Here is a 23,069-nt window from a genome sequence, read left to right as displayed (position 1 = left end):
TCTACGAGCTAAAAAAGGACTAGCATGCGAGAGCAGACGTGTCGACACCAGGCGCCTTTTACACTAGTTGACACTGGCCCGCGTTTTTTAACTGAAGACATGCTTCATGTTAGTGTGTCCGCGACAGCAAATGGCCAACGCACACAAGAAAAGACATCGGGTTCTCGTTCCTTCACAGTGTCGAGGTTTGATTAGTTGCGGCTGTCCGCTGCTGCGCGACAGCGCACAGTGCTGAACCACTGGTGATTCACGCGCCCCTTCACCCCGACCGTAAGCAGCAGGGCAGCCGAACGCCGCACAAGAAATTTATCAAGCGCGACAAACACAAGCGCGTGAGCGAGGGTGCGGAGGAGAAGCTTGACGTCACTCCGGGTACTCTCGTGGTGAGCGCGCGAAGCGCGATAGCAGCGCCGTGGTGCGGCCCCGCAGCCGCTCCGGCCGCCTGAGCCGTGGTCCATTTTATTTTGTCCGCGACTGTACATACGCCCACTTGCGCGATATGCGTCGGCTATCCGGCTGGGAGCGCGGCGCCTGCAAAGTGAAGGGCAAAGTGCGTTCCGTTTGAAAGTTCAGCTCTCTCCGCGGTACGCAATCATGTAATACTTAGCAAACACGAGCGTTACCGAGCATAGTAGCACGCCGCTTGTCAGCTCAAGATGGCGAGACCTGGTGAGGGGCACTTTACGAACGTAGCCAACGAACATAATTCCAATTTGAATTTCCCCGCCCTTTGTAAGCTAGCCAACGAAGAGAGTCGTTAGAAAAATCATAATGTGCTTGAAATGAAATGACATTGTGTTTAAACAATGAAATAATTTCAATACGTAATCTGAGTTCTTTTCGATAAACCCTTCCTTCAAAATGTGTCGGCTATGAAGTCGCCACAACGCACGGATGCGAATTTTTCCTGTGTTCTCACTTTGCTTCCAGCAAGCGAGAGTGTTTGCGTTCAATAACAATTACGTTACACTCTCGGTTGGCTATTATATTGTCACGTGGTAGTGACGGTTAAGAATGCAGCAAAACTGTGAGAAACCAAACGAGCGGTTTATTGGGCGAACTTGTGCCCTCATAAACAAGCTACACTCAAAAAATAATGGTAGCAGCGAACACGATCGCCGGTCGTCGAACATCTGATCAGCGGGTCAAGCGCGTCGGCTTTTATAGATCAGTCGTCGAATGTTCCAGAGTAACCGCTGGGACCCGCGTGTCTTCCACAATGTTCTACACTATTCGCGTCGCGCATACGTGCAATCAGATTACATAAGTTGGGGGAAAGACAGCGGATGGAACCATCGATAACATTCCAGACACTTCTTTTACATGCAGGCGCGTCCTGCGCTGTGCGATAACATTTGCTAGGTGGTGAGAAGTGGTTGCCCGATAAAGATACAGAAGTACACGTGTCATTACCCCCCTCTTAAAAAGCATCGTCCCGATGCTACAGATATAAGAGAGCGAAACAGAAAAGAACACTTATTAAACAAAATTGACAAAACAACGAAAAGAAACGAAGTCCAATAATCAGTTACGCGAAGTCCCAAAGTTTATAAAAGCTGGTAGTACGGCTTGAGTCGCACAACGTGGACTATTTCAGGTCGCGAGCGGCGCCGCTGTGATAGCGAAATCACGACCTCATAGTCCAGAGCGCCTATACGTCGGATGATCTTGTAGGGTGCGAAATAGCGACGCAAAAGCTTCTCGCTCAGTCCTCGTCGGCGTATAGGAGTCCAAACCCAAACACAGTCACCGGGCTGGTACTTGACGAAGCATTGTCGTAGGTTGTAGTTTCGGCTGTCGGTACACTGCTGGTTCTTGATCCGTAGGCGGGCGAGTTGTCGGGCTTCATCGGCGCGCTGGAGAAAGGTCGCGACGTCAAGATTCTCTTCGTCGGTGACGTGCGGCAGCATGGCGTCGAGCGTCGTCGTCGGGTTCCTGCCGTAAACCAGCTTAAACGGCGTGATCTGTGTTGTTTCTTGCACCGCCGTGTTGTAAGCAAAGGTTACGTACGGCAGGACCGCGTCCCACGTCTTGTGCTCGACGTCGAAGTACATTGCTAGCATGTCGGCGAGGGTCTTGTTCAGGCGCTACGAGAGACCATTCGTCTGCGGGTGGTAGGCAGTCGTCCTCCTTGGCTTGTATGGCTGTACTGCACAATGGCGTGGGTGAGCTCTGCTGTAAACGCTGTTCCTCTGTCAGTGATGAGGACTTCTGGGGCACCAGGTCGCAGCAGAATAATCTCGACGAAAAATTTCGACAGTTCGGCTGCGCTGCCTTTCGGTAGAGCTTTAGTTTCACCGAAGCGGGTGAGACAGTCCGTCGCCACGACGATCCCCTTATTTCCGTATGTTGACGCCGAAAACGGTCCCAACAAATCCATCCCGATCTGCTGAAATGGTCGGCAAAGAGGTTTGATCGGCTGTAGTAATCCTGCCGGCCTTGTCGGTGGTGTCTTGCGTCGCTGACAGTCTCGGCATGTCTTGACGTAACGGGTGACGTCGGTGGTCAGACGCGGCTGGTAATACCGTCCCTGTATCCTCGACAGCGTTCGGGAGAATCCGAGGTGCCCAGCGGTTGGATCGTCTTGTAGGGCGTACAGTACTTCTGGACGCAGCGCTGACGGAGCAATAAGAAGGTAGCTGGCGCGCACTGGTGAGAAGTTCTTGACGAGCAGGTTGTTTTGTAATATGAACGAAGACAATCCGCGCTTAAATGCCCTAGGTACTACGTCGGTGTTCTCTTCCAAATACTCGACTAGGCCTTTTAGCTCCGGGTCTGCTCGTTGCTGTTTAGTGAAGTCCTCTGCGCTTATTATTCCGAGGAAGGCGTTGTCATCCTCGTCGTCTACCGGTGGGGGATCGATGGGGGCGCGTGATAGGCAGTCGGCGTCTGAGTGCTTTCATACGGACATGTAGATTACCGTGACGTCATATTCTTGCAGTCTGAGGCTCCACCTCGCCAGCCGTCCTGAAGGGTCCTTTAAATTAGCTAGCCAACACAACGCGTGATGGTCGCTGACGACATTGAATGGCCTGCAATATAGGTAAGGGCGGAATTTTGCTGTAGCCCAAATGATGGCTAGGCATTCCTTTTCAGTCATAGAATAATTGACTTCCGCTTCTGACAGCTTCCGGCTAGCATAAGATATCACCCGTTCATGTCCGTCTTTCTTCTGGACTAGGACGGCACCGAGGCCTAGGCTACTGGCGTCAGTGTCGATTTTGGTATCGGCGTCTTCGTCGAAATGTGCAAGTACCGGCGGTGACTGCATGCGTCGTTTTAGTTCTTGAAATGCGTCGGCCTGCGGCGTTTCCCATTTGAACTCGACATAAGATTTGGTTAGATGCGTTAGCGGCTCAGCGATGCGTGAAAAGTCCTTGACAAAGCGCCTGTAGTAGGCACACATGCCAAGGAATCTACGCACTGCCTTCTTGTCGATGGGCTGCGGAAACTTTGCGATGGCAGCTGTTTTCAGTGGGTCGGGGCGTACTCCGGATTTGCTGATGACGTGGCCTAGGAATAGAAGCTCATCGTGAGCGAAGCGGCACTTTCCTGGCTTCAGAGTGAGCCCTGAGGATTTGATGGCATGTAGTACTGTCGCAAGCCGCCTAAGATGATCGGCGAAATTTCCTGAGAAGACGAAGACGTCACCCAAGAAAACAAGACACGTCTGCCACTTCAATCCTGCTAACACCGTGTCTATGACGCACTGGAACGTTGCAGGCGCCGAGCACAGTCCGAATGGCATCACCTTGAACTCGTAGAGGCCGTCTGGCGTGACGAACGCAGTCTTTTCGCGTTCTCTCTCGTCGACTTCTATTTGCCAGTAGCCAGACTTGAGGTTCATCGACAAGAAGTATTTAGCGTTGCAGAGCAGATCCAATGCGTCTTTTATCCGTCGAAGGGGGTATACGTCTTTCATCGTGATCTTGTTCAGTCGACGATAATCGACGCAGAAACGTATGGTTCCGTCCTTTTTCTTCACCAAGACAACAGGCGATGCCCACGGGCTTTTCGACGGCTGGATGATGTCATCGCGGAGCACTTCGTCGACTTGTTGCCTAATAGCTTCACGTTTTCGCGTCGAAACTCGGTAAGGTCTCTGGCGGAGAGGTCGAGCGCACTCTTTGTTTATTATGCGGTGCTTTGCAACTGGTGTTTGTCGAAACCTCGATGACGTCGAAAAGCAGTCTTTGTATCGTCGGAGAAGACTTCTGATCTGTTGCTGCTTACTCATAGGAAGACTTGGATTGACGTCGAAGTCTGGTACGGGGACTATGCTCATCGGGGAGATGCGGCAGAAAGCATAGCTGGTTTCCACAATTTCCTCGATGTACGTGGTTGTCGTGCCCTTGTTGATGTGCTTGAACTCTTGGCTGAAGTTGGTTAGCATAACTTCCGCTTTCCCTCCGTGGAGTCGAGCGATACCTCTTGAGACGCAAATTTCACGGTCGAGCAGTAGATGTTGGTCACCCTCGATGACGCCTTCTACGTCAGCGGGTGTTTCGGTGCCGACTGAAATAATAATGCTAGAGCGTGGCGGGATGCTCACTTGATCTTCGAGGACACTGAAGGCGTGGTGAAGGCTGTCTTTTCGCGATCTCTCTCGCCGACTTCTATTTGCCAGTAGCCAGACTTGAGATCCATCGACGAGAAGTATTTAGCATTGCAGAGCCGGTCCAATGCGTCGTCTATGCATGGTAGGGGTTATACATCCTTCTTTGTTGTCTTGTTCAGTCGACGATAACCGATGCAGAAACGTAAGATTCCATTTTTTTTTTTCTTCACCAAGACAACAGGGGATGCCCACGGGCTTTTCAATGGCTGGGTGATGTCGTCGCACAGCATTTCGTCAACTTGTTGTCTTATAGCTTCACATTCTCGCGTCTAAACTCGGTGAGGGCTCTGGCGGAGTGGTTGAGCGCACTCTTCGGTTATTATGCGATGCTTTGCAACTGGTGTTTGTCGAATCTTCGATAAAATCGAAAAGCAGTCCTTGTATCGTCGGAGAAGACTTCTGAGATATTGCTGCTTGCTCATGGGGAGACTTGGATTTACGTCGAAGTCTCGTTCAGGGACTATGGTCGGCGGGGTAGATGCGGCAGAATCTGAGAGGACAAAGGCATTGCTCGTTTCCACAATTTCCTCAATGTACGCGATTGTCGTGCCCTTGCTGATGTGCTTGAACTCTTGGCTGAAGTTGGTTAGCATCACTTCCGTTTTCCCTCCGTGGAGTCGAGCGATCCCTCTTGCGACGCAAATTTCACGGTCGAGCAGTAGATGTTGGTCACCCTGGATAACGCCTTCTACGTCGGCAGGTGTTCTGGTGCCGACAGAAATGGCAATGCTGGAGCGAGGCGGGATGCTGACTTGACTTTCGAGCACACTCAAGGTGTCGTGACTACGACACCTCTCCGGCGGTATCGCTTTATCTTCAGACAGGGTTATCGACTTCGACTTCAGGTCAATGATTGCGCCGTGTTGGTTCAGGAAGTCCATGCCGAGAATGACGTCGCGTGAACATTGTTGGAAGATAACGAAGTTGGCAGGGTAAGTCCGGTCATGAACGGTCATTCTTGCCGTGCAGATCCCAGTCGGCGTAATCAGGTGTCCTCCAGCGGTCCGAATTTGAAGGCCTTCCCATGCAGTCTTAACATTCTTCAACTGGGTGGCCATGTGTCCACTCATGACGGAGTAATCGGCCCCTGTGTCGACTAAGGCGGTGGCTGCGTGGCCGTCGAGAAGCACGTCGAGGTCAGTGGTTCCTTGTCTTGCGTTACAGTTAAGTCTTGGCGTCGGATCACGGCTGTGTCGCGTTGACCTGTGGCTGGTATGGGACGTCGTCAGGTCGCCTTTCGTCGTCGTATTCATTGCTTTCACACTTCTTCGGGATGGCGGCGTGTCGTTATGTCGTTGAGGTAGTTTCTTCGGCGTCTTCGTCGGCGGCGGAGGATCTTCGTCAGTTCGACCAACAGCAACCGCACCTCCATCATTTCCTGCTTTTAGTTTTCCGGATATGGGCTCGCTCACCGGACCTGGGTTGGTCCAGTGCATGGATGGCGCTGCGGCGACAGGTAGCGGCCTGGTGACGGCGAACGGGACGGCCGTCAAGAGTTGCACTGAGTGGCGGCTAGGTAATTCGCGATGTCACGTGGGCGCTTCCCATGCTGTGGACGCGGCGCGTTGACGGCGAACCCTCTTAGTCCCAAGTCGCGGTATGGGCATCGGCAGGACACATGGCCGGCTTCTCCGCAGTGATAGCAGAGTGGGCGGTGGTCGGGGGCTCGCCAAAGGTCAGTCTTGCTCGCGTAGGTACGCTGAGCAACGGGTGGCCGTGCTGGCGGCGGCGGCGGCGGCGGACGACGGAATTGCGGCGTTACAGGGCCCTGGCGCGGTCGTGGGGGGGGGGGGGGGGGGGCTTGACGGCGTGTGACGGCGGCGTAGGTCATCGCTTCTGGCTGGGGCTGGGGTAATTGAGCACCTCAGAAACCCCAAGCGATCGCTCAACCTCATCTTTCACGATGTCAGCGATTGAGGGCACTTGATTCTGCGACAAAAGCAGGACCTTGCGTAGTTGTTCGCGCACAATGGCCCTGATGGTCTCTTGAAGGTCGTCAGACCCCAGTCCTTGGATGGCGTACTGCGGCGTGAGTCCCTGGCGGTTATATTGCCGGGTGCGCATCTACAGCTTTCTCAATCGTCGATGCCTCTGCAGAAAACTCAGCCACAGTCTTCGGTGGGTTACGAATAAGTCCGGCGAAAAGTTCTTGCTTGACGCCCCGCATCAGGAAGCGGACTTTTTTCTCCTCCGAAATTTCTGGGTAGGCGTGCCGGAAAAGACGGGCCATCTCCTCTGTGAAGATCGCGATCGTCTCATTTGGCAGCTGCGCTCTGGTTTCTAGTAGAGCTTGGGCTCCCTCTTTTCGCACCACGCTTGTGAATGTTTGCAAGAAGCCGCTTCGGAACAGGTTCCACGTCGTTAAGTTGGCTTCTCGATTCTCGAACCACGTCCTGGCAGCGTCTTCCAATGCGAAGAAGACATATAGCAGCTTGTCGCCGCTGTTCCAGCTGTTAAATGGAGCGATCCTCTTATACGTCTCGAGCCAGGTTTCCGGGTCCTCGAATGTTGAACCGCGGAACGTCGGAGGCTCCCAGGGCTGCTGCAGCACGATGGGGGACGCTGGGGCTGCCACTGGGGTTGCCTTGGCAACAATCTTCTTGGTCTTCTCAGGTAGAAGTCCGTGCTCCGGGGGCAGCTGTTGAAGACGGCGGCTTGCTCTGTGGTCCGGAACTACGTTGGTGTTCTCTTTGCGGTCCGGGCTTGTATCACGGTTTGTCGGGGGAGTCCGGTACATGAACGAAAAGCACCTCCACCAGATGTCACATGGTAGTGACGGTTAAGAATGCAGCAAAACTGTGAGTAACGAAACGAGCGTTTTGTTGGGCGAACTTTTGCCCTCAGGAACAAGCTACACTCAAAGAATAATGATAGCGGCGAACACGATCGGCGTTCGTCGAAAATCTGGTCAGCGGTCAGTTGGCGAATGTTCCAGAGTAAACGCTGGGACCTGCGTGTCTTCTACAAAGTTCTACACTATTCGCGTCGCGCATGCATACAATCAGATTACACAAGTTGAGCGGGAAAGACAGCGGATGGAACCATCGATAACATTCCAGAAACTTCTTTTACATGCAGGCGCGTCCTGCGCCGTGCGATAACATTTGCTAGGTGGTGAGAAGTGGTCGCCCGATAAACATCAAGAAGTAAACGTGTCAATATCAGCTTCTGCAAGTTCAGTCGCCGAACTCCACGGCTATGGCTCAACGACAGCACTGAGCGTCATTTTAAACAGCCAGTTACACCAGAGGAATAATAACCTTACTATGACATTTAGATTCGAGCGAAAAGGTATAGAGAAGGGTGTTATCAGCTTTCTCGATTAACAATTAGTCTGAAGTAATGTGTCGTATCAAACGCAGCCTCCCAAGCAGCCGGTACTGTGATGATCCTGAGCACCCTGAGCTCGACGCCCCTAGAAGAAGTCAGAGCAGCCGCCCCAAATGCCACGCTCTGGTTGCAGCTATACGTCTTCAAGAACCGGACCGTCACGCAGGAACTCTTACGGCGAGCCGAGCGGGCGAACTTTTCGGCAGTCGTGATGACGGTGGACGCCCCGATATGGGGACAGAGGATCGTAGACGTCCGCAACGCCTTTACGATACCCGAGGGGATCACGTAAGTATTCGCACATTTTCTACGACGAGAACACTGCGAATGGTGTTCTGTTCGGTGTTATTATCCGTTCGCTTCAGTCTCCTATGCATAGAAAAAACTAAAGAAATATTTGCAACAATATTTAGGCATGAAGGAATACTGGCGCCCACTGAAAAACAGATTCGCAAAATTCCTTCTTATGACGCCAGAGGCACTGGCAGCCGTGTTTTGTCAGGTATACTGACACCCAGACAACAACTGAAGACACACGAGCGATATTTACTTACAACCAGCATGCGAGAAGTGCCACGATCCCTTAACAATGATGCACGTTCTAACCATGTGTACACATATTAAAACAGAGAGACGGAAACCTTTGCACAAGTTAAATCAAGTAAACATACCTTTATACCCCTCTTTAAATGTAGGAGACGATCTACTTGTGTCATTGACTGACTTGGCTTAGCTTTTTTAGTAGAACGAGGCTTGTTTTACTTAAGCTTAAACTTAAACAGCAATGCAGCTTTTGTCGCTTTTAGAGCTAATTTTCCAACACCTTCCGGCTGACGCAGCACAGCCTAAGTCGCCTTCGGGCCAATAAATCTGTTTTAACTAACAAAATGCTTAGCGCCTATGGTCTATCGTCACACAATTAATGCAAACGAAAAAGGCAACATCCCCATGGCGCATAGTTTACTACAAATGAACGCAACAATTCAAGCAAGCGCTTCCTTATTACTACGGCAGAAGTTAAATTCTGTACAATTTTCGTTGTTAAATCTGGCGTAATTTACTAGGCAAGCACCATCATATACCAGCAAATGAGGATGTGCACACAAGTGCGATGCCAGGCGTATATCAGTTTAGCGACAGTAGGGCCGTGGGCTTTAAGTTACGGCGTTTTACGTACGGAAACCTGATCTCATTGTAAGGCACACCGTGTGGGGGATTGCGGAATAACTTTTACCACCTGGATTTCTTTAACGTCTACCTAATCTAAGTACACGGGTGTTTTCGCATTTCGTCCCAATCCAATGCGGCCGCCGTGGCCGCGGTATGATACCCCGACTTCTTGCTTAGCAGCGCAACATCAAAGAAACTAAGCAACCTCGGCGAGTGTGCTGTAAGCTTTCACCTACGCGATGACCATATTTAAGGTTTCTCGGAATTTTCAAAAATTGCCTATGGCTATAGCATAAATAATCCTTGTCCTTGAGCTGGATTATTCTGAAAGGCCGACATTACTACCACGAGAAATCAAAACACATTTTACTAATTCGCGAGAATTCACTAATTAACTTCGTAATTAATCTACGGCACATTACAATTTATGAATTGTAGCAGGTTAGTGTGCCAGACATACGAAACGAACCTACAGGAAAGCACCAATTGCGAGATATCAGTTCCCTAAGTGTTAGACGAAATATATGGTCGATCTAGTTACTTCTATGCTTCAATACACAAAATAGCGTTTTCTTATAAAACTAAGTGGAACAGCAGTGCATCATTACTGCGATGGCGCATATCTGCAAATTCGTGTTCTGTAATTTCATTCCGAGTAGATACGCCTTACAAACTCATCAGCCAGAATTACTACATTGCAATATATGGTGCAATGTAATGAATAATTAGTAAATTTTAGTTAATTAGTTGGGTATGTGGTTTGATTTATCCTGCAGGTATCATGGTAGCATGCATTGGTAAAATTGAGGCAATGTTACTTCCTAACATTGTTTAAACGTGGCTTATGTGCGCTTTGCAAGCAGTCCCGTTACATATAAAAGCAACATCGATACAACATGTTTGCCCTGCTATTTGAAAGTTACTACAATGTCCAGCCAACCTTCCAGTAACGTGCCATGTGCGACAATTAACATTCAGGCGCATTCACGTCCGGCTTTTGGTGTGGTCTCATATGCTTGGTGAGATATTTATCGTGGCTCCTTTTTCGTGCCTCCTGGCCCTTCTGCCATCAGCCACATTAATTCCATCATGTCACAAGAGTACAGATGATGGAGTGGGAGAGTTCAGCCGCCAATGGCAGAAGGTAAAATAAAATATCGCTTCCGTCTTTCGATGCTAAATCTTACATGAGGCAGCAAAGAAGTGTAACAATGTCCCACATGTTCATCAACTCATCTAAGGCTATGTTAATACCTCAGGCTTCCTGAAATGGCCATAAAGCCAACTTAAGCTGAACAGGTCATGTTTCATGTGCAGACCCACTTGTTGCCGGTCGATGGTTACGACCGTATTATTAGAAAACAGCGCGCAAGAAAGACACGGGGCGTAGAAAAGGAACACGCACCACACGCGCTCACTCACAGTTGATTATACATTGAAAATGGACGTACCGCGCATGCCAAGACGATGCAAAATAACAAGCGCGCATCGAAATCACGTGTTCAACATCGAATAATAAAACTGAGTTATGTGTCATGCAGTAATTGCGATGATTGGCTTACGCACAGTGCGGCATTCTTGGTGATATGATTGGCTTCCGAGTTTTCTCGTGTAGTTTGGTCAGCGTGACAGAATAAAGTTGCCATGTTTTCGAAGATGGGTTTACACTAGCACGATTGACAAGGCCTTTCTTGCATTTTGCATTACCAACTAGCCGACCTATCCGTCGTATTGTTACGACTGTAGTGATATTTACAAAAGCTGTACACGGTGCTCTTTGTACGAGGCCAAAGTACGTCATCCTGCAAATGAATGCCTTGTCCATCTTTTCTTTGCTAATAATGCACCACATGATGATTTACTTACTGCACTTAAAATTTAAAAAGAGATATATTTGGGGTTTAATCTAACAAAACCACGATCTGATTATTAGACACGCCGTAGTGGCTGACTCCGGCTTATTTTGACAACCTGGAGTCTTTTAACGTGCGCCTAAATTCAAGTATATGGGTGTTCTTGCATTTCGTCCCCATCAAAATGCGTACGCCGTGGCCAGGATTTGATCTTGTGCTCAGCAGCGCAACACCATAGCCACTAGGCACGATGGCGGGTTCCTAATTCCATGCCATAAGTTTTTCGCAAAATAGTTTCAAGGGCAGCAGCAGCTTTCACTAGTTCGGATAACCATGGGCTCGCAATTCATATGGGAGGAATTTCTTAGGCATATGAGTACACAGTCGATGGGGAACAACATAGAATATATTGGTATAACTTAATGCACACCTTCTGCAAGTTTGTTTGCTTTGCCTCACAGAACTGCGCAGGCACATTGTAAGGCTGCCTTCAGCCAGAAAATTTCTTTTTGGTACCACAGTGGTGGGTCAAGTACTTTTCAGGATATACGTACGCGTTTCCGCTAATTGTGAAGGCCTCTCTGGAGGGAAAAATTATCATCAGCAGCAGCCGCAGCAGCAGCAGCCTATTTTATGTCCACTGCAGGACGAAGGTCTCTCCCTGCGATCTCCGTGAATTTCCTAATTTCATCGCTCCACCTAGTCTACTGCCTACTCTGACTGCGCTTCCCTTCTCTTGGCACCAATTCTGTAACACTCTAACCTACGCAATACATGACCTGCTGAGCTCCATTTTTTTTCTGCTAATGTCAACTAGAATATCGAATGTCCTCGTTTGCTCTATGATCCAAACCGCTCTCTTTCGGTCTCTTAACGTTATGCCTAGCATTCTTCTTTCTGTCGCTCTTTGCGCGGTCCTTAACATCTCAAGCTCCTTTGTCAGTCTCCAAGTTTCTGCCCCATATTTCATCACCGGTAAAATGGACTGATTGTACACCTTTCTTTTCAGTGATAATGGTAAGGCATTGTCAGGAGCTGACAATGCCTGCCGTATGCCTGCCGATTCATTTTTATCCTGTAAATTTACTTCTCATGATCAGGGTTCCCCGCGAGTAATTGACCTTGGTAAATGTACTCTTTCACAGACTAGAGGCTAACTGGCGATCCTGAACTCTTGTTCCCTTGCCCTGCTATTCATCAGTGTCTTTGCCTTCTGCTTTTCAATCTTCAACACCGGTCTTGCACCCTCTCTGTTAACGTCCTCAATCATTTGTTGTAAATCGTATCGAATGTTGTTGAAAAGGACAATGTCATCTGCAAACCGAAGGTTGTTGAGATGTTCGTCGTTGACCCTTACTCCTAATCCTTCCCAGTTTAATTGATTGAATACGTCTTCCAAGCACACAGTGAATAGAACTGGAGAGATTCTGTCTCCTTGTCTGGCCCATTTCTTTATGAGTATCTTCCTACTTTCCTTGTGGGGAATTAAGGTAGCTGTGGAATCTCTGTAGGAATTTTACAAGGTATATACATAAGCTGCCTGTACTTCTTGATTATGTAATGCATCTATGCATGCTCGTATCTCTACTGAATCAAACGCCTTTTCGTAATCTATGAAAGCCATATAGAGAGGCTGATTGGACTCTGCGAATTTCTGGATTACCTGATTAATGATATGGATATGATCTGTATTAGAGTACCCGTTCCTGAAACCAGCCTGTTGGTTGGTTGACAAAATTGAGTGTTGCCCTTATTCTATTGGAAATTATCTTGGTGAATACTTTATATAATACTGGGAGTAAGCTAATTGCCCTATATTTTATTCTATTATTTGATGTCTAACTTTTTGCGGATTAGTACACTGTTAGCATTCGTTCAGCTCTTTGGGACCCTTGAAGTCGATAGACAGCTTGTATAGAGAGCCGCCAGTTTTTCAAGCAATATTTCACCTCCCTCTTTGATTAAATCGACTATGATTCCATCTTCTCCTGCCTCTTTTCCCGTTTCATGTTTTGCATGGCCCTTCTAACTTCATCGCTAGTTATAGAATGAGTCTCTGCGGCCTGTTCATTCGAGCTTCGAATGGAAGTATCGTGGCTCCTCTGGGTGCTTCACAGGCCGGTATAGAATTCTTCCGCTGCTTTTACTATACCTTCGTGATGGCTGATGACATTACCCTGTTTATCTTTCAGTGCATACATCTTGGTTTGTTCTATGTCAAGTTTTGTTCTCAATGATTTCATGGTGCGTCCATTTTTTACTGCTTTAACAGCCTTTCTCATGTCATAATTTTGAATGTTCCTTATTTTCTCCTTGTTGATCAGTTTTGACAGTTTCGCAAAGTCTAGCTGTTGAATTGGACACTTTTATTCCTTGTCGTTTTTTTATTAGGCCCTTTGTTACCTGGGAGAGTTTACCTAGTGGTTGTCTTGGTGCCCTACCTCCCACTTCAAATGCTGCTTCTGAAGCAAGCCTAGTTACGGTTTCATTCATTACTTCTATGTCATCGTTATCTCTCAGTTCTAAGGCCGCAAACTGGTTTGCAAATAGCAACCTAAATTGTTCTGCTTTTAACCTTAGTGCGTCTAGGTTGGCCTGTTGCTTCCTGACTAATTTCAGACTTTCTCTCTTCAAATTGAGGTGAATCCTAAATTTCACTAACCTATGATCACTGCATTTTACCTAATACTTCAAAATCGTTCCCTATGCTGATATCCGCAGAAAGCATGAAATCTACTTCATTTCTTGTTTCGCAATTAAGGCTTCTACGGGTCCATTTTATGTTGCTACGCTTCCTGAAGAAGCGGTTCGTTATTCGCAGCTTATTCCTTTCCACGCATTCCACCAGCATCTCTCCTTTGGCTTTCATCGACTCGACGCCGTAGTTGCTAGTTGCTTGTTCACCAGCCTGCGTTTTCCCCACTTTTGTATTGAAGTTGCCCATCGCTACAGTATACTGAGTTTGCACTTTTCTCATTGCTAATTCAGCAACTTGATAAAACTGATCTACTTCACCATAATCATGAGTGGATATTGGGACGTAGAATAGTACTGCCTTAACTATATAACTATTAGTAAATTTGATTAGTACTGCTATCCTCTAATTAATGCTCTGGAATTTGTTAATGTTACCCGCTATATCCTTATGGATTGGGAATCCTACGCCGTATTGCTTCTTGTCGCGGAGACCTCTATTGCAGAGAACATGGCCGTTGGTCAGCACTGCATAAGCCTCACTAGTTCTTCTAATCTCACTAAGGCCAATGATAGCCCAAACAATGCCTGCTGGTTCCTCAAAAAACCCCGCTAAGTTAGCCTGAATAGACAGAGTTTGTGTATTAAAGGGTGCCAGGGTCATTTTCCGTTTCAGATTCTCAGCACCCTGTGCTGCGTTAAAGGTCCGACCGCCGCCTTGGTCAGCTGCTCCGCAGCTGTTTTGGCTTATCGAATGAGTCATTTGGGAGCGACTGGCCGAATGCTCAACCACAGAGGCTAATTCCCGTTCTGATGAGGAAGTGTCTTTTGTTGAAGCTCAGTGGCTCTTCATAATTTGGTTGTATCTAGTTTTGTATAGCCCCACTGGCTCTCGGAATCTTTTGCCATTGTCAGGCATACTCCAAGCCTGGAGATGTAGTGCACTAGAGGAGGTGAAATTCGGGCTTACCATCCTCAGTTTAAAAAAAAAACCTTTAGTCTTCCGAGGATTCGAGCTTCTGACTATGGCTCGAACTTCTGACTATGGCCTTTTCTGAGGAAAAGCGGCGGGGGGAGCGGGGGGGGGGCAGTTCTCACTCGAACGTTAGTGCAAGGTATGTCGGTAGTATAAGTCTAAGGCCATTTCGTAAAGGTCTCATGCCTGAAAACAAGCTTGAATTATCTGCGATAGACGGGTTTTGCTGATCATGACAGGAAGCACGGCACAGTATTTCTCAATGGTTCTAACATCGTGGTTTCGGAAACTCTCCTACGCATGCGGCCATGAACGCGACAAAGTACACGATATATTTTCGGCGAAATTGAACAGCAGCTAAGACGTGTGTGAAAAAGGTTTCAGCGCTTACCGGGAATCCACGAGCCGCGTATGCACGGAGGTGCACCCATCAGCTTTCTGTCGCGCCTGCCTGCTTCTGGCATCGGAAAAGTCCTTTCAGAAAAGTCGGAATTGCTACACCCCCTTCTTTTGTGCCCCCGAAGGCCGAGTCATTGGGTGTGAGAAAGGTGCATCGGCATATACTGTTGAAAATCAGGAAGCGGAGCCGAAGTAGAGAACGTCTTCTTTATTCGATGCTTGTAAAAGCAACTACAAAAGATATGCAGGCGCGCGCTCGTCTCCACGCGCGCTTCTAACTTCGGCTTGTTCACTTCTTTTTTGGAGCATAATATTTAACAGCTCCTTGCCGAACAATTTGCGTGTGCCTGCTTCTTTTCAAGACGGAGCTTGTCCAGCAGATTCTAAGTGGTACAGCATCTGTACCGGTCTCCGCAACTTGTTACCATTGGAAGTGCGTACTTTGCATGAGCGAACTTTGCCGTCGCTGCTCGGAAATTATTCATTCACTTATCCCATCTTCCACAATTGTCTTGGCGATTTTAATTCTTTTATCAGTACTACGTCTCCAAGCTTCATTGTTTCTGAGTGCCGAGTTTCATTAATGTGAGCTGAACGAAGTTGTTGGAGGTACTGTCGTCGCTACCGATTCCAGAGGTTCTTTAACACATGTACTCTGTGTTTCCATCTTCGCTGAAGTAATTCGCGTGACGACTGTGTCTTTTTTGGATGCTGTGCTCGACAAGCCTGGAGAAAGCATAGTCAATCTTTGGCCTATGAGGAAATGACTTGGCGGAAGCGGCATTGGTTCAGAGGCTTCCCCTTACAAAAATTTCTAGTAACTTTCAATAAACTTTCTTTAGACAAATGTTACTAGAACCTACCGACAGTCTATTGAATTTCTTTAGACCGTTTTCAAACTTCTTATATACTTCATACCAACATTCAATCGACTATTGGCCACCGATATTCAATTGAAACCCTTTTTACAAACTTTCTTTAGACAATGAATGAACATCCTTTAGACACTAAAAGCAGGATTTATCGACCATTTTCATACTTCTTAGAAACATTTTAGTAACATTCTACTAACTTTCTATTGCTCGATTTAGAAACATTTTAGTAACTTTCTGCTAACTTTCTGTTGTTCGATCTAGAAACATTTTAGTAACTTTCTGTTGCTCGATCTAGAGACTTTTTAGTAACATTCTGCTAACTTTCTGTTGCTTGATCTAGTAACATCCTAGCAACTTTCTATAACTCGACCTAGAAACGGCCTAGTAACATTCTACCAACTTTCTGTTGCTCCCCCTAGAAACATTCTAGCAACTATTTTAGTATGCTTTAAATGTGCTGGTGACATTTAAGCAAATTTCTCTGGCTTTTTTTAATATATTGTGGTGCTGTTCCAATGTAACCTTCAACATGGGTAGTATATATAAATGTATTTGCCTATGAACAAAACACTCCAATCTTTTTGAAAACTAACATTTATTTAGCACATTTCAAAACCTGTGCGCAAGCAGCAATGACATGTTTTTGATCTCCACTGTGTCGAAGTGCCTTGCTGTGTAGCCTAAGGGAAGAGAAAAAGTAAAGAGTTAGTTCAGCCTTATGTCTCTGTTAGTGTATCTGGGCAGGATGGCACGAGTGATCCACAAGATTTTAACTTCAAATTACAAATTAAAGCAAACATTTTAGTTGTCTGCGCTGTCACACATACTCAGAATGGCGTTCTCACGCCTTGGGTCCAAAGCCTCTTTTTAGGCAACATCCTTGTGGGTTATAGAATGCCGCCCAAATACAGATTCGTGCTCTCTAACTCTTCTGGGCTGAAAAGAACCTTCAGGAGGCCCCGTGCACATCTTGAGCCTGAGTTTTTGCGTCTCGCTGCAGTCGTGCCAGCGTGGCCTCATCAAGGAGGATTTCTTCCCCAAGGTCCACCTGAAAACGAAAAGCAAACATTAGTTCTGGTTTTTATGCTTTGTAACTAAAACGTTTGTTTTTCCTTTGCTATAATATTCGGAAAGGATAATTTTTTACTTAGATGGTCTATTGTAGGAAGTCATGCTATGATACAGTAACATAGGTGACTTTGCAACAAAAGCTGTGGTTTATATCTATAGGTCTCTTAAACACTTCCAGTGAGTCAGGATGCAATAGAAATGTGATGGCTTCATTCGGCATTGCTGCATTAGACCTACCAGTTTCTATTTTTCTTTCTTTCTAGTTTCTACTATTCCTCTGGTGAACTGGTCAGGGTGTCTGGCTAGCGATGGAATGCGATAAAACAGAGGCTTGCATCTACAGCATGCGCAATGTCCGGCAAGGTCACCAGATAGGGCTAGTTTCTCAACATTGTTTGTGTGCTCACGTAATCACTTGTTGATGCATCTACTTGTCTGTCCCACATACTCTTTGTCATAGTCCAACGGGACGCAGTAAACCACCCCTTCAACACAGTGGCATTGCAAAAGCTGCCTGCCACGGTGGTCAATACATGCAGTGGGTAACCTGCATCTAACAGATGTGAGACTTTGTACTGAAAACTTCTCTGAACTAAGTGCGGGCTGGACTTCAAAAGGGCGTTTTTGAAGCCCAAATTGAAAATACCTCACTTCACTAGCTTTGAATGAGGTGAGTATGCAAGAATGAGTTTTTTGCCTCCAAGCTCGTAAAACCAACACGAGGCAAGAAACCCATCCTTGCATACTTATCAGCTCATGAATGTCCATAACCATAGTGTCTTACAAAGAGTATTCTACGTTCTATTTGACAGATTACTGCTGAACAAGTATTTAGAAGAAATGCTCCATATTGAATAGAGTTATGAACAAATTTCAAGAACAGTAATTGCCAAATTCTATACCTTCTTGCTTGTAGATTGAAAAAATTAAATACACAGAATGCATAATGGAAGAAATCTATATGTACATTTACAGCAAGGTTCCACAATTACTTGCCCTATACTGAAAAGTATAATGTGCATGTAAATTTCTATTTTCTCGGCTAGATTGAACTTTGGCAGACATGCAACTGAAAAGCACTTTGCTTGAAGCAAATGGCACCTCGTGGCATCAAATGCTTTGGCAAAGCACACAGCAATAATTAACCACAACAGTGACTGCATGAACTCTAGTGCAATTGGCCAGGAAAGAAACTGGAAGCCACACCTGTACCTGTGGGGTCCCTAGAGATACAATCAACAGGACACACATTTATCGAAACGAAGGAACCCTCTCTGTGTTATGCACGATGGATGCGTCACATGCTAAAACCCACTAAGTAGGCACTTCTACTTTGGGCCCCATCGAGAATAAGGCTTTCGAATAGACGCCAAATTGTCTAGCTTTTAAAGTTTTATTTGATTAGTCTATGTCATTCTTTGTCATGTTCCATCGCGACCAGACAAGCTTCCATCAAACTCTCAGTGATAGAACTTTTGGCGAAAGTATTAAGGCACTTTTTGCCTATATGTGGGTAGCAGAACACATTCTTCTAGGTGCTCAAGAGTGCATTATTCGCAGTATGAAACCTCAATTTGATAAGAAGTGCAACAAATAATTGCACTATATCAAAAAGTAAATAGTTCACAAATTAAGTGCAGGGCAGCTTGAACTTGAAGCAAGCCTCCTTGCGACATCTTGGTAAATCCGAGGGAAAGTAAAATCAATTCTTCGCATTACACATAATTGCACAGAACAAGCTTTAGCCCATGCCAACTGAAAAAGGGCAAAGAAATGGAGAAAAATTATGGCAATGTAACAGTGAATTGTCAGCATTGAGCTGTGCTGTCATGGTATGGTTTGCAACTACTGCACTAGGCTGGTTGTTATGATTCAGCAGTTTCCTATACCATGTTACCAACTCAAATTTCTGTATTGTATAAAGGAGACCAGCTTCTAGCCTGAAATGAACCTGCACTTGGGACTCATTGTGAGCTACTAACAGCAAAAGGTTAATGATTTGTTACAAGTTTGAGGAATTGAACACTCATACTGACTAGGAATTCAGCAGCTACATAATAAAGCCAGAAAACATTATTTTATGCAAATGTATTTAGGATGTGAAGTATGGCATGCAATACATAAGTGTGACCGATTGGAGGGAAGAATATACGCACACAGGCAATAGTGTGATAATTTAACTCCATAAGACTGCATAATGAAAAGATAAAAATTATACACGTCTGGACACCTCATGCATTTCAACCAGGTTCTTATAAAGGCAATTTGGCTAGATAGTTATCGAGCCTGTATGGAGTATATCATGCATAATTACTTAAGCCCCCCCCCCAATTATATGCAACTCAGAGGAGGCTAATTTGGTAAGTTGATTAAGAGGGCATTCCAGATCACCAAAAGATAAAATACAAGTGATCTGCCACTAGAAATACCGAAAATGGCACATACAGTAAAATGATTGCATATCACACAAACGTATCCTACAACTCACAAGGTAGTGACAGTTTTGTGCGCACCTTTGTGAAAGCATGCAGATCAGGTGCTTTATCGTTGTGCTTCCCAGCTTTCAGCAGTGCAGCAGGTTCCTGCGGGGTGTAGGGATGCCTCCAAAATCTGCATAGCCTTCAACAGTAAGAAACGATTGTTGTACTGTGAAGGAGGAAATTTGTGATTTACCAGTGTCATGTGCAATTGCAATGAGTGCCTCACATAGCCAGCTGCATCAATCTATGTCTGGTTGTACAAATTTCTCTTCGTTATATCTCAGGAGGTTTACACTGCTATTTTGTAACAAGTGAAATTTCAGGAACGAACGAAATCAGCAGCAACAACGGACTACTAGAACGATCATCAACAAAACTCGAAGATATAGTAAAACACAGAGCATTGGATTAAGAAAAAAAATATTGAACACATGAGAAGCATTCTGAAAGCTAGGCCGCGATTTCGTAGCGATGCTATTGTTTTCGCTATTCGTTATGCTTACCGCTATTCTATGCCACAAGAGTGGCATAGAATCGAGCGATAAGCATCGCTACAAAATCGCAGTCCTTACTTTATTATGCACTGGCCCTAACCTACGATTGCCAAGAGCTGATATCCAGTTCTTTGTGTGTGTGTGTGTGTGTGTGTGTGTGTGTGTGTGTGTGTGTATATATACATATATATATATATATATATATATATATATATATATATAAGGAAGGCCAGGGTCTCACTGAAATGTCTCGATTAAAAAGAAACCTTGTCATTGTACTATCGGCCGATATCTTCTCCGGATCACACACAAATTCGCGACGACACTCGAGAACATGAACGATACAGGCAGGTTCTCGCGACGCAGACCTTCAAACCTACCTGCATACGTACAAAAATCTTCATACAAGGCTATATCTGCTCAATCGTCAAACTTAGCTATCGTGTGCCAAAGCGCGAAGCCCATCACATATCAAGGTATACATTACACATGTACTATGATTGCGGGAACGCCGACATAACGAAGAATTTCTAGCCAGGAAACTACCGAGCAAACAGCAACTTTCAGTGTTTTCTTAATTGTGCGCCTATTCAGTCATAGCAATCGAGGCGGGTAGCATATACTTCACAGAAGAATACTAGTACGCTGCAACATCGGACGAAGCTTTCGTCAAATTGCTTGCTAAATGAACACAGCAACATAGGCAACCTGCGATCAGAAAGCGCTCTGCTCTGGCTAGTTACAGGACTTTCATTACATGAACCATAAGCTTAAAGAATGCCGCGCAAGCGCCCAGCTTGCTCACCTTTCAAGACGTAGTCAGCAAACGCTTCTTCGTCTCACACGTGCCGTGGCACCGACGTTTTTCTGGCGCAAGCACTGTAGAACTTTCGATGAATTCCAGCTCCGCAAAATCACCTTCAACAAAGTCTTCCACACACTATGATTCGAAGCCCCAGTACCAGACTTTTCACGAGAGCGCGGGCGGGCAGCTCGGCAGAACAAAGAAGCTCGGACGGGCGGGCGCTGCAGTAGGACACTCACTGTCGATACTGGTGGATCGCACGAAACATACGGCGAACTAATGTTGTTACACGAGTCCGGAAGGTTTTGCGATGGTTAATGCACACGACAAGGTGCACATTTTGTCTAGGCACTTCTAAAACATAATTCCACTACCTACTTACAGCAACGAGCACTTCGCACAACCAACGTGGTCTGTGAACCAAATACTGCAGTGGCGCCACACTGCGGTTCTTTGAAAAATGTAACGTAAATTAGAAAATTGCGTGTTTTTTCCTAATAAGAATTGTTAGAGACCTTTTAACGAATTTGATGGGTTCAAAAAGTGTGTAATTTGTAAAAGTATGCACTTTGTGATACGAAAAATGTATATAAGAAGAAAAAACGAAGTGGATATTGCCTCCGAGATTCCCATCCGCTTTAGGCGCATGCAGTTTTCAAAAGTACAGCCTTCGAGATCTGATTTTGTTACTCAACGGAAGCCGCAGCTGGGAGGAGGGCAGGCATTTAGGCCCCATTTGATTTATAAAGCATATAGAGGGACTTAAGCCGAACCACGAGCGAACTATAGTTGGCGAACACGAGCCTATCAGCGCGCCGTCCGTGCAGGTCCGTTTGCTTGCAATGGTGGACGGTCTACTGGCTTCTTTGACACCTACCGAGCGCACATACATGATCACCGCCCATATACACGCTTCCAGTGCCCAGCGCAGCGCCGGATTATGTACCCAGTACCGCGCTCTGGATGCTGGGGCGTGGGCAGGCGCGGCGTACTGGGAGGCGCTGGCGCGAAAAACAGCTCTAGCGTGTTAAATACGCGGTGCCTGGACATCCCATATATTTTCGAACGAGAAAGCAACAGTGAGCGTTTTAATGCAATAAAAAAAACTAAAAATCCTTTTTCCAGGATTCGATATTCCGACCTACGGATCCCAAGCCCGGTACTCTACCGCTGCGCCACGCCAGCCAGTTGAAATTTAGTGATAGTTTATAGAATTAAACCAAGGCATTCGTTAAACTCGAGAAGTTTTCGTTTGCCAGCGATACGTTTCGCACAGACATGGTAGTGCGGTAGATGCGCTATCGCCCAGAAACTAAAACTCACGCCTGTACCACAAAGGCAAATCTGCTGTCCGTATTCAACATGCCTTTCAGTCGACCCGTCTGCCTAGTCATATATCTCGTCAGAGAAGCGCAGGCTAGTGCTGGGAGCCTTCGGCGACAGCACATATACCTGTGTTTACGACGCGTAGCATCGGCGCCGATCGCTTGTGCTGGCACTGTAAATATGAAAAAAAAAATATTTAAGAACACCGATGCGAAATCTGAAAAGAACAGTGATTTATCCTTGTTAGACTTCTTGATTGCTGAGCCTAGACGCGCCGATAGCGTGCAGACGGACTCGGAAGGATACGCTGTGCCTAAGCTTCGGTGGGGACCGATCTCGGCGCGGGTAGTTGGCGAATGTGTCTATTTGAGCCTCAGAACCCTTTTTACTACAATAGGGAAAGTGTAAGCGCACGAACCGCCTCATATTTATTATCGGTGCGACAATATCAATCAGCGGTAGGCTTCGAACTCGGGGTCCGTTCGAGCGCGTCTGAACGACTTCTGGATTTCATGTTCACTCCACAACACTGCGACAACGGCGACAACTCCGAGTCGTATGTTACTTGCGAACTACTAAAAATACGCGGCGTCCTCTGCGTTTGCGTGGTTTCGTTCACGAATTTAGCTATCCACCCAGTCAAAAGGGAAAAAGGCAAAAAAGCGTCGCGAACAAAAGTAAACAGCCTTACAATACATCAAGAAGTCCAATAATGCCACTGTTTTAGATGGAGCAGAGGTAGTGTGTCTGCCTCACACGGAGACGTAAAGGGACTCAAAATGTATAAAAGTATTTTTTTATAGTAGAAGAAACGTCATAAATAGACAATTTCGCAGGTATAGGCAAATATATTTTACTTTTGCTTCAGCTGATTATATGTCCACACGCAGCAAAGAATTATTTTGTCTCCTATTATTGCTTTCTTTCAAACTGCACCAAGGAATTATCACTATGACACTCTGGCATTCGTACTAATTA

At 46.3% G+C, this 23,069-nt stretch overlaps 1 protein-coding gene and 1 long non-coding RNA gene across 5 annotated transcripts in view; one reads left to right on the top strand and one right to left on the bottom strand.

Annotated features, from left to right (window-relative positions):
- LOC142573098 (2-Hydroxyacid oxidase 1-like) overlaps positions 1-23,069 on the top strand; it is a 192,075-nt gene that overhangs the window by 74,436 nt on the left and 94,570 nt on the right. For all 4 annotated transcript variants that reach the window (XM_075682621.1, XM_075682620.1, XM_075682623.1 and 1 more), the window contains exon 4: positions 7,981-8,236. In XM_075682621.1, the coding sequence (XP_075538736.1) occupies positions 7,981-8,236 (256 nt within the window). The remainder of the gene's footprint in view (positions 1-7,980; positions 8,237-23,069) is intronic.
- Positions 16,814-21,176, bottom strand: LOC142573100 (uncharacterized). Its single transcript, XR_012826219.1, has 3 exons — positions 20,766-21,176; positions 19,500-19,605; positions 16,814-16,963 (listed from the first exon to the last, which is right to left on the bottom strand). It is a non-coding gene; the product is annotated as an uncharacterized LOC142573100 (long non-coding RNA).

This window comes from Dermacentor variabilis, chromosome 2, assembly GCF_050947875.1.
Source record: "Dermacentor variabilis isolate Ectoservices chromosome 2, ASM5094787v1, whole genome shotgun sequence".
NCBI classification, from domain to species: domain Eukaryota; kingdom Metazoa; phylum Arthropoda; class Arachnida; order Ixodida; family Ixodidae; genus Dermacentor; species Dermacentor variabilis.
This window is presented reverse-complemented; position numbering and strand designations above follow the sequence as displayed.